This window comes from Microchirus variegatus (assembly GCF_963457635.1).
Source record: "Microchirus variegatus genome assembly, chromosome: 3".
Lineage (NCBI taxonomy): Eukaryota > Metazoa > Chordata > Actinopteri > Pleuronectiformes > Soleidae > Microchirus > Microchirus variegatus.
In genome coordinates, this window is record NC_139804.1 from 12,545,292 (window position 1) to 12,558,004 (window position 12,713).

The window sequence follows — 12,713 nt, forward strand, 5'->3', positions numbered from 1 at the left end:
ATGCTGAACTGTCCGAAGTGTCACTGATGCCTTCCCTGTGTGTTTAAATGACCGACGCTTTTTTTTTTTGACAGACAAAAACAGGACATATTTGGGAATATTTTTTTTCAATCATAGACATATTAGGCACAGTAAATATACATATATATAAAAATGCCCAATGTTCCCGATGAGCCCTCTCAATTCCAAAGTTTCGGTCAGGGAAAGTCGAGCGTGTCTTTCAGCAGGTTGTCCAAAAAGCCTACCATATCAGTGCCTTCCTTATTCTTGGATATTCAGTAAATCCATAAGTTCAAAACTGTCATAATTGCAGATATTAAACTGTAACATTTGCAATTTGCTGATTGCAGAAATAATACATTGCTCAGCTCTAATCTAAACTGCAGTTTAGTGAATATTATTATACAGTAGGTCTTGTCTATGTATAACATACTAACTTTTAGTTTGAATACACTTAATTTAAGTGTTATTAATTGTTCTAATACGTGTTCTTGTAAAAGTTCTGACTTTGCTCAACATCTTTTTTAATAAACTCTGTAGATCTGTTCCATAACGTTCAAAAAACTAAAGAGGCTTCTTTTAATGTCTGAAAACATGAATGTTTTATTCTTCTGAATTGAATCAATCACCATTTTTTTCTCCAATGAGATCATTCAGTATATTAAAAACATGACGTTCTGTCATTTTAAAACAAATTGAACAGTTATATGTCTGTTCAATGAGATTATTTTCATACATAAAGGTCCATGTGTGACACTTGCAAACAAGACGATGCATCTTCAAACCAATTTCTCTGAATCCTGACTTATTGTCTCCCTGATGTGTCCACTCACCCTCTCTCCTGCTGTTCCTCAGGCACTGGACTTTGGTGATCTGAGACAGCAGCTGGCAGTCCTCAGCTGGACGAGGAGACAGGAGGAGACGGAACGTTATGGCAGAGACAGAACACACACAGAAGGAAAACATTGTCTCACACTCTGTCACTGACATGGATTTAGACACAGACATGTCTACAGTTAAACACATACACACCCTCGGTAAAGGCCACTCACACCATAATATTATATCATATAATATTATATTATTACGTTTAAAACTTAATTTTCATTCAAAATAATTTTTCCATCAACAAATCCAGTGAGCAGCTCATTATTACCATCATCCACTAATGGTTCCTCTACAGACTTTTTGTGATATGGAGCAAAGACACTGGAAAATATTCACATTAAAGGAGCTGAAAAATCAGAGAAACCGGATTTAATTATTTAAAAACACTCAAACTGATTCATCGATTATCAAAATAGTTGACGATGCATTTACCAATCAGCATCATTGAGTAATTGTTTCAGCCCTAGTAGGAATTCATTACTTTTTATTTATCATTATAAAATAGTGTGTGTGTCAGGTGCAATATACAAATTAAAAGACAAAATCTTTGTCAAAATAGCATTCATACAAAATCTTGCAGCAATGCAGGGATTTATCAGATTATAGATTATGTGTTATGGTTGTTAAAAGTTGAAAAACTCAGTTAATAAATAACTGGTACCAATTATGAATCATCGTAATCACAATATCTGTCAGAAACTAGAAAAGCACTCGGAGAGCGCAGACCTCAGCCAAGGCAGCTCAGTGCCTGCAAAATACTCAAAATACCAACATTTAATCACTCGTTCCTGGTCCCATTGCGGACATTTTGGAAAATTTCATCCAAATCCGTGTTTGACTTTTCAAGTTATGTTGCTAACAGACAGACAAACAAACTCCAGCGAAAACATATCAGAATCTGAATTATTCACCACATCATAGGAGCTCTATTGTCCTATGTACCTACAGTAATAAAGTGGTGTATATATCAATTTACACCTTCACAAAAAGTGTGCAAACAGTGGCGCGCACACACACACACACACAAACACACACACACACCCTTGAGAGGATTAGGATTAGCAGCAGAGAGTGAGTGTGATCTTGCTAAGAGCTTGTAGGTAGATAAAGAAACCATGTGCTGACATTACGTTGTAATCCTGTTTGATTATGTTTGATGTTGTGTACAAAAAAGTTTTATTTACATTTAAGCTAGAGGATCAGTGAGTGCAGGTGTGTGTGTGCGTGCGTGTGTGTGTGGTGATGTGGAGCTTTATCTACTCAGGGAAGAAGAACAGAGTCAAAGGTGACACCCACAGATCAGATGTTGCAGGTCACATTATAATAAGCATTAATAAATATTGAATTCATCATTTATAACGTATGAATACTCATTAGTATGTAGTTTATAAACACATTGTAAATGTTTTACTCAGCCCATCAGCTGAGGACCAGTGTCCAAATTAAAACAGAGGTCTATGTTATGGTATCGGTAATGTGTATGTTTTAGGCATGTTAAAACTGAAATAAAAATACCAATACAAGTAGTTATCTCTCCTTGTATTAGTTTGTCCATGTGTTATTGACATAATGCGCAAATATAGATTTGAATGATTCAAACCTTTTTTTTTTTTGAGAGAGAGAGAATAAGAGGAAATATTCAAATGTCATTTTGGAGCAATTTTGACAGCCTTAGCGTTCTCACAGTCGTAGATCATGTTCACATGGGTGAGGTGGTGAGCCAAATTAGCTGGGTAGGCACAGCAGAGAAAGGGGAGGTAACCTTTCCCCTTATGACGACATAAGGGGAAGATTCCAGATTGGCCCATCCACACTCAGGTGGAGGATGATACCCAGCGCTTGATTTACACATATCACCATTTCTAGCCACTGAGGGATCATAGGCAGACTCGGGGAACTCATCTTAATGTTAAAAACCTCTGAAAGTGAAATGTTCATGCCATGGGACCTTTAAGGTTTGGTTAAGTGGCGAGGAAATGCAAGCGTGTGTGTGTGTGTTTCAGAGTGCTTGAAACATTGATACTCTGCCATGTAACTGCACCCTGTGCCTGCTTTGAATACCAAGCAGGTTAACACAGGAACACAGGAAATTAAATGCAATCAAACAGCAAAACAGACAAGATTTTAAAGACATGAATGAATGATGAATGAATGAAACAATGGCTGTGCATACAACTAAACAAACAGAGGAATTAAAACAAAGGTGGAGTTCAGTGGATGTTTGTTTTGAGTTGTTTAAAATCCTGTTAGTGCGACAGCAGAGCCTCACTGACACAATATTGTGCGTTGTGCTGTTTGTTCTTGTCACAAGCTTCTGAACCCACAGTAAAGATCAGTGTCCTTGAATGAGGACAGTGTCCTCGCCTCCAGGTGAGGATTAACAGGATTACACTCAGAGAGAGAGGAAGAGGACAAACCCATCCTCCTCTGACCACTCAGATCACACTCTCACCGCGTGAACGTCACCTGCACTTCGGACACAGTGACTCAGACTCAATGTGAAGAAACACTGTGAAATATCATCTTTGCTGCTTAAAATAAATTCTAATACAAGCACGTAAGCAAGTATATTGCAGCTTATTGCATTCACCAGACATATAAATGTCTATGTTTATGCATCCACAAGTTTTTCTGAAATATCAAGATATTTTCATTAAAAACATTTTTTTTGCCTCAGATTTTCTGAACTAATGTATGTTTTCATAACAAAATCATTTCTGCTCAGTCTTTCTGAATTTACTCAGGTGGTATAAAAAGTTTGAGAACCGCTGCCATAGATACAGAAGAGGATTAGGGCCATATAGGATTTTTTTTCTGATCAAAATAAAAAAATATGAAATTCTGACTTTGATCTTAGAATTTTATGTTTAAAAAATCAGAATTCAGAGAAAAAGTTCAGAAGTGATACAATTCTGAGGAAAAAAAACGTTTTTTATTATTATTATTTTTTTTTATATATGGTCCTATTCCTCTTCCTTACATAGACAATGAGTGAATGAGTGAGTGAGAGTTAATTGAGAAAAGTAAAATAAAGCAGAACGAAGAGATTATGTCAGACTGGTGTTGGTGCCAGTTCATGGTAGCAACAGCTGCTTTTTTGTAGACTGGCATCAGCGGTCGATAATAAATGAGGCTTCAGTGAGTTAATGGAGCCACTGCTGCTGTTTGAATGTCTGGCCAACTCTGACAGCTCTGTGTGTGCATGCGTGTGTGTGTTCTTGTACTTGCGGCATACTGAGGACCAGTGAGGGTTTTTAACCAACAAAGTGAGGTCATTTTTACGGAGTGAGGACATTTTGGCCGGTCCTCACTTTGTATTCATTGAAATCACTTCCTTAGGTTGCTACATGCTATACTCAATTTTTGGTAATTTTGGACCAAAGATTTTGGGTCAAATTTTTTATTTTTCTTATTTTGGACGACATAGTATAGTATGACGTTTTTGTAAAATTTTGTACCAAAGATTTTGGGTCAAATTTTTTTTTTCCGAATTTTGGACGACAGTATAGTATGACGTCTTTTTAAATTTTAGACCAAAAATTTGTGGTCAAATTTTTTTTTTTTATTTAAAAAAAATCAAAAAAGTTTTCCAGACGTTTTTGCTCTGGGGCTCCACCTGCAGACATGTTATGGTACTGCAACCAGTAGTTCTTTGTAGATGTCATTCATGAAGTAGATATTTGTAATTGTGTTGATTTATAAAGTGGAAATGCTGGTCCTCAGTATGCAGCAAGTACAAGAATGTGTGTGTGTGTATACACAGTGAATGTAGGTCAATGTGTTCATCCCACAGACAGAAGATGCAGTAATTATAGAAAGTGATGCAGAGAGAAACAGGAATGAGCTTGTGTCAATGCTGCAGCCTGTTGCTGACAAAGAGGAATAATGGGGCCAAACGGGTCAAAAACGACCCCAAGCATTTCCTATGGAATCTCCTAGGAACCTTTGATTCTTATCAACTCTGACTGTGAGTATACATTTACTGTCCCACTTACACATCTGGTGTCAGCAGTCTCACCACCCAGTTCATTTTTATACAGCAACATACATGTAAGAATTATCGTCATTTATGAACTTATTTTCCACATCCATGACTTTTCTGTGACATAGTTAGTGTCATTGCCTGGGTTTATCACCGTCTGCGGCTGCAGTTGATCCAACACCACGCTTCACATTTCTTCTCTCATTATCTATAAGCTTGTGTCTGTATCACTCAGGGCAGAAAAAAGAAAGAGCTACAGTAGTGTGTGCCTTCACAGGAGTCTTCATTCTTTACCCACTAAAGTTTGTTTTCAGGGGTTTCTATGTTATGTTGAAGGTGATTATTTGTGCCTAATTGCAGAGCTCTGTCTGTCAGAGTCAGTCTTTCAGAGTCTGTGGAAGTCAAAGATAGAAAGATAACAAGTCTGATGTGTGGTGTCACACTTATATGATCATCATTCCAACATATGAAACATATGAATATGAAATTCTTTGCAATAGATGCACAGAAGCTGTTTATCACTGATAATATAATAGAAGAGTTTCCACAAACGGAGGGACGAAGAGTAGCAACAGACAGAGGAAAAGATTAGAAAAATGTAAACAAAGATGAGCTCATGGCCTTCATTGGATTGGCCATTCTTGCAGGAAGTGAGAAGAACTGGGATGTAGTAATCCGTGAGCTCTTTGGGAGTCCTCTACAACCCAATAAAACCCAATATACAAGGCCACTATGTCAATAATTATTGGAAGATTTGAAGATATTCACCGTTTCTTGCGCTTTGATGACAAGAGGAGTTGTAGTTGTAGCAGAATATACCGACTGACCGAGCAAACCCGCCAAGACAACCAGTAGGCTGGGTCCACTGCCAATTGGGTCCAGTGCAACTGCCCTACATACTGGCTGTATGTTCTTTTGTCTCCATGTACCCCCTGCATTACATTGTGTACCGCAGTTTGGGAATCATTGGTCTAAGGCCACGGAAATCATACAATATTTATTATACAGCAATTATACAACACAGCTGTCCTTAAAAATAAGTAAAGAGTTAGTGCTGGGCGGTATGACCAAAAAACCCTGCTATTTTTCAAAATTCTAACGGTTTCTGACGGTATTTTTTTTTTTCATGCATGATCAGGTGTTCACAGCATTTTCTACTGGTTGAGAACACAATTACTGCAGTAGATCAACTTAGGATGGACTATTTTACTGTCATAAATACTGTAGAATAACTCCACACTAGTACAGGTTCACATGGCCCCAGAAAACGATACTGTTTACAAAGAAGAGCTACTCATGATTCTAATGAAGTGAGGAATCAGAATGCAAAGACAATTGCAGTCAAAATACAGAACTTTGACTGTGCAAATCAACATCTTTTATAAAAATTCCCCATGTTACCTACTGATGTGGAGGGTGCCGACCTTAACTTCATATTCCAAGACATGCTTACTAGGGCTGTCAAAATTGCTCAAAAATTATATTTGAATATTCCCTCTAAAAAACACAGATATTCAAATATATTCGCATTGTATTTGCATCGCGCATCTGGTGCATCTGGGGGCTTTCAATCGGACAGACTGTCAGGTGATGACAGCATGACAGCATCAATAACAGGACAAACTAATACAAACAAGACATAACTACCTGTATATGTAGTTTATTTAAGTTTAAACATATTTCACAACATATTAACTACACAAAAATAAGTAAATTAACTAATGACCAAGACCGCAGACCTCACTCGATTTCCATTTGATTCACGATTTTCTGGGGGAGCTGGGGGAGCACATATACAATATAACTATGGATGCATGGAAGTGGAAATTGTTGGCAGAAACCGAAAATCAGGAAAAACAGACACACTGAACATGTAACTTTGTAAGAACAAAAAAGAAGCTGTGACTCACGATCAGCGCTGAAGTCATCGATGAGGATTATTTCTTGAATCAGAGATGGAGGACTTCGCATCAGGACGCTGGGAGGGAGAAGGAGAGTTTATTGTATCTGGAAAACGATTTTCAATTTAAAGTGATAGTTCGGAATTTTGGACATAAGACCTATTTTCCAACTCAGCCTGTGTGATGGAGACACGTCTGGAGACGTTTTTAAGAAATTTCATTCAGTTCTTCTAGTTGCCGAGTACGCTGATGCTATGGCTAGCGCAAGTCAATGATACAAGTTAGCATGGCATTAAAAACACTCATACCGACTCCACAGTGCACCCGAGGCAAATCGATTGTAACGGCAGACTATCGATGTACATATCTGTGTTGATAGAATGTTTGAAATGAAACCAACCTTGCAATTTGAAGGATTTATGTCTCAGCAGCAGCAGCAGCAGCGCGTCATATAATCGTATAGTGCTGAGAAAGTAGTCCCTCAAAAATTCATGCGATGCATCTTTGATCCGTTTTTTCTGAAATTTATATTCATATTTCTTTTATGTTTCTCAGGGAACCCTCTGGGACCTCTTCATAGAACCATTGGGGTCCGTAGACCTGCTTAACCATTGTTCAAACTACTACAACCGTTTTGTACAGGGCTGACATATATCAGATGTCACTGACAGCTAGACCAGAAGGGGGTTGATCTATGTAAATGTGATGATACTGTCCCTTGGCTCCCAGAAGGTGGAAATATTTGAGGATAAAATTCTCCCCAAACCAGTTTGAGGAGTGCTTACATTCAAATGGCGTACTGACTGCTCTGGTCTAATTAAGCGGCGTGTGTTTAACCTCATTACCTCTTAACAGTGCGGAGGAGAGTGGAGCGAGCCTCGTTGTGGAAAGTGATGATGACGCTTGTGGGGGGAAGGTCGGAGTCATAACTCAGAGAGGCACACCTGTGGACAGACAGAGGTTTCATTTAGTTCTCTCTGGAAACCACATGTTGCTGTGAGAAGTTACAGAAATATCCAGTGGCTAAAAAACACACACACACACACACACGCACACAAAGGTGTGCACAGTGATTCTTCTGAGGACACTGCACTGACGAAAACCTAAACAAAACCTCATCTATAACCTTAACCTAACCTAAATTCCAAATGTTAGCACTTAACTTATCCAGCGCCTCAGAAATTATGGTTCTTTCTCATTCAGGTCAGGTTTTGGTCTCCATGACGACTACTGAACCTGACAAGGGCAGATTAACAAATACAAGTACACACACGCACGCACTCGTGCACACGCACACGCACAGGCACAATGGGCAGGTGTGATTAACAGCATTGCCCTCTGGAGCTGCCTCAGCATTGCTGCTTTAATGACATGGAAATATGTGGTTGCCAGGCAACAGCTTTGCAGATTTCTGACCCCCTGCTTAAATCTGCTACCTATAGCTGTGAGCTTTAAATCCAGGTGAGAAAACATGAAGAGGAAACATCACTGTCATGATTGTGTGACACACAATTTACTGTTTGTTTTGTTTGTCCCAAAATAAAAAATTCAAAGAGAATAATTGATAAATCATGATAAAATAACAGGGTTTTTTTTTTGCTCCATATAGGGAAGTTAATATTCTTTGTTTTAATCATTTGTCAAGGAAAAAGCCAAATACACATGACCCTCTGATGCTCTCGCTGTCACTGAAAAACAAATTGTCAAATAAATTGAGCATAATTGGACAAGCTTTTGTCGACATTTTCTCACATTAAAATGATTATTCAAGAAAATGTCCTGGAGATTGTCATTAATAAACATCAGGTGCAGCCTGTTTATTCTAACTAACAATCTATTGCTTTTCATTACATCATAAGAGTAAACATTTAAAGGAAATTCTAAATTTTTAAATTACACATTTCATATATTTAGAAATCCAAACACTGATTAACAATTCTGAAAAATTATACTCTTGGTTTCTCTGTATTGGTATCAAAATCTTACTTCATCCAAATGTTAAACCCAAGCTGGACTGACGAGAATAATTGTCCAGATTTCAGTCTTGATTTGGTCCTTCTGACAATTGTGTGCGTCTTCCAATTTTAGACTGATTTGAACAAATTATCTAGCCAAATTATCCTGTAGTGTGAGGGATTAACACATGATTTTAACATCATCAGATGCATCAGAGTCTTCCAGATTTCAAACCGCTAAATATCAAGTTTTATATTTTACTACTGAACAGTGATTGGGGGTGTGAGCAGAACCTCACAATAAACACTAAGAGCGAGTTGACCGAGAAACAGATGTCGCATACTTTTGTTTAGAACTGTAACTTGTACAAGACAAGTTGATTCTGTCTTCTCAGCCATGTCTTCATTCACAGATTTTTTGCGTTTCTCGGCACAAAACATCCTACACACAGCAGCGACGAAGTGACGTGAAGTCCATGTCTGTTTATATTCTGAAGTCAGGTTAAATCGAGTTTCTGTGAGATCCCAAATCTTTGGAATCGTTTGATTAAATGCCAAGTGTGTGGTCCTGCACCTCGACTGGATCGTTGCATCTGTGCTTTCTCAGGATTAAAACATTGAGTGGTCTCCCATGTTTTTTTTTAAATCAAGTCATATTTGAAAATCCTCAAATGTGCATGGGGTGCCCCCACCTTTTCAGCTTGGGAGCTACTTCTAAAATGACCAAGTCAAAATGATCTACCTTAATCTACATAAACTAATGATAAACATATATTTATTTATTATATAAAACTAGGGCTGTCAAAAGATTAAAATGTTTAATCAGATTAATCACAGGGTAGCTGTGGATTTATCACGATTAATCACGATTAATTACCATTCGTAAATATGCCAATAAAAAATCTAATTTCCTCTTTATATTGTTGTAGGAACAGAGAGATAAATAAAGTATTTGAAAATATAAATGTAAAGAACAATAAAATACTGTAAATAACTTGTAAAAACCTATACAAACTTAGTAAAAAATTAACATTACATTGTAAAAAAAAACACATTATAAGACAATATAAATAAATAGAAAAAATAAAATGCTGTGAATAACTTTTTTTAAAAACTATACATTTCACTGTAAATAACTCACATTATAAACAAAATATTAAGTATAGAAGTTAAATAGTTTTCTTGTGGTACTAAACCCACAGCAGGAAATTTCTCATCAGCACCTGCTTCTACTAGTTAGCGTTAGCGTCAGCTAGCATTCTGATGCTAATGTTAGCTGCTGTCTGTGTCCCTGTTAGTTAGACAGTGACTGTTAATGTTATGATTATATCATTATCTGCGCCAGCAGCGCCACTTACAACTGTGTGTCTTTCTTTCTTTTTTCTTCATCCTCTTTTTTTCTTCCTCTTCTAACTTCCTGATTGATAACTCCTCTTCAATTTCCTTCAGCTTCACACAGGTTAACGTGAGGAGACGTGGGGCCCCTTTAGGGAGGTTTCCTACTGCGATGTCATTGCAAATCAACCCTTTTTGTTTAAGGGAGACGGGGATGCAGCTGCTCACTGATGCATTTAGGCTCCGAGTGTCGGGAGCCCCCCTATCAGCTCAGGGCTCCAAGCAGTTGCCCGCTGCCTTGCCTGTTCATAAACTGCACGTCTACCCGTAGCGCGATGAAAGTGAGAAAGTGCGTTAATGCGTTAAAAAAATTAACGCGTTAATTCAACAAATTCATCATCCTGCGTTAATGCGTTAATTTTGACATCCCTATATAAAACATAAGGTATATACCATATGTTGGTGTACCTTGCATAACTGCATGAACCCGTATGGCACAATACAAGCGTATTTTTGGTCAGGCAGTATTTAGTCCAGGCAGTAGCTATTGGTAACCATCCTCAAGTAGAGTTCCAAATGAGTGGAAACCGAATAATTAAGTCAAGAAGGTAGCACATTTCCTCATGTTTGGGTACTTTTCCTCTGTGAGTAAGTTCCAGAAGTGTCCATGAGCCCTGGACTTCAGCTGAATGTCTGCTTGTACTATCAACATCTCATTCTCCACTCCAGACGGGTTCAAGTGAAACAGTGTTGCAATTTTTGATGTGAGTGAATCAACCTCAACATCTTCCTGAAATGGGTAGCAAATAAATGTAGCGACTGGCTAACTAGGTAATCAGCTCGCCGATTTACTGCACATGCGCTGTAAACCACATGTTAGAAAAGAGGAGCTCTCCGACTGGCTTACCTGCAATTCAGGCAAAAAAAGGCCATAGTGAGGATGAAGGATAGGCTAACATTTTTGTGTTTTTTTTTTTTTTTTAATTTTGTGATCGACCTATGCTCTAGTGTGTGGAAGGCTGTAGTCTTATTATTAGTTGCTGTTTCCTAGGATCAATCTCTACAGAACACAGCAGAGACAGAATCACGTGGGCAGAGGCTGTAATGCTGCTCACCTGTAGTGTCGGGTGTCTCTGATCACTCGCTCGCTGCCCAGGTGGTCGCTCTCCTGCAGATTGAAAGCATGGTCTTTGTATGGGTCGTCGCCAGGCTTTAGCTGTTTCACTGCCAGGTAGGATTTCTCATCAAAGCTGCCCAGGAGCTGAGCCTGCTGATCAGGCCTTGGAGGCTGAGTCACCTGCAGAGGGAACAACAACATGGTTAACTTCAAACTACTATGGTGTTTAACTTTTAAATGTCTGTTACATTCAAACTGTTGTCAAATAGTTCACACAATAGTGATAAAGACTATCTCAGATGGAGGCAATAACAACACTGAGCTAGTAAAGCAAGATGGCTGCAAACAGGTTACATGCAGTGTTGGGCAGTAACGTAGCTGTTTTCTGAATCAAATAGCTTTTCAGTAGCTTAGCTCTTTTATTGACCAAGTGGTGCGGTAGCGTCCACACAAGCTAAATTTTTTACAAACATCTCTGAAGCTTAGCACAGCGGAGCTTTCTAACACGGTCTGAAATAAAAGGATCAGTCAATGACCCCACTGTCATACACGGCCGTGTATGTGGAGCTGACACAAGCACTTCCATATGACGGTGACATCACGGACCAATCCTTGGGCTGATGCCTACCACAGAGATTAGCCTGAGTTACGTTACTTGAAGGAAAGATGGCAGAGGGTGAGGAGGATGGAGACGTGTTGATCCTGAGGGAGTCTCAATTATGTGTTCAGGTGCTTAGCCGCAAACATAGGTGTGTGCGCGCACACACAGACACACACACTCTCAACACCTGCTTTTTGTTACCATGTGGAGCACATGTTTGTGCAAACATTTTGTTTGGTTTTGTGTTCTGGTTTTGGAGCAGTGAGAGCATAGCTTATTGTTTAATAAACAATTGAACATAACATTTTTAATATATTATCTGTCTGATAAGTTTTATTGATCACTGAGATAGCTTTGACTTGGAATGAAGTTGTTCCAATTCCAATAGAAATACAAGAAATAGCTCAATGTAGGTAAACTACTTTTGCCATGTTGCTGTAATTTAGCTTGCTGCATTTCTCTGGGGGCAGCTTTGGTGTAGTGAAGCATCATTTAATGTAGAGTAACTGGTAGCATAGCTTACTACATTTTCCAAGTATCTTGAAAACACTGGTTGAATGGTTCTCAAACTGTGGTAACTGAGCTTCTTCTGGTGGTGCTTGGAGGAAAATCAGAAATACTGATGGATAAAAATAATAATAACTAGGACCACTCATAGGACTCGCTGTCATGAAAGGGCCCTCGGTCCGCGCAATTCGGGGCGCTCAGCCCTGACCTCACCGTCTCCCTCACTCAACAGTCGTCTTGCTTTATTTTCATTCAGGGACACATTTTGTGCCAAACATCCATGAATTAATTTGAGTCATGTTTTGTGTAAATGTGACTTTCCAGTTCATCACAGGGTCACAGAGAGACAAGAATTCAATGTCACACTCACTTTAGAGTGGCCAATAGTTGTTCAAAATGAGATAAGATTCTCCAACATGCCTAATCC

At 38.6% G+C, this 12,713-nt stretch overlaps 1 protein-coding gene across 1 annotated transcript in view; it reads right to left on the reverse strand.

Moving 5' to 3' along the window:
* The window catches only part of galnt16 (UDP-N-acetyl-alpha-D-galactosamine:polypeptide N-acetylgalactosaminyltransferase 16), a gene marked incomplete at both ends in the record, with an annotated part of 44,923 nt that overhangs the window by 22,625 nt on the left and 9,585 nt on the right, over nucleotides 1-12,713 (reverse strand). Inside the window, 4 exons of the mRNA XM_083886825.1 lie at nucleotides 834-899; nucleotides 6,781-6,848; nucleotides 7,617-7,715; nucleotides 11,177-11,358. Coding sequence (XP_083742951.1) covers nucleotides 834-899; nucleotides 6,781-6,848; nucleotides 7,617-7,715; nucleotides 11,177-11,358 — 415 coding nt within the window. The remainder of the gene's footprint in view (nucleotides 1-833; nucleotides 900-6,780; nucleotides 6,849-7,616; nucleotides 7,716-11,176; nucleotides 11,359-12,713) is intronic.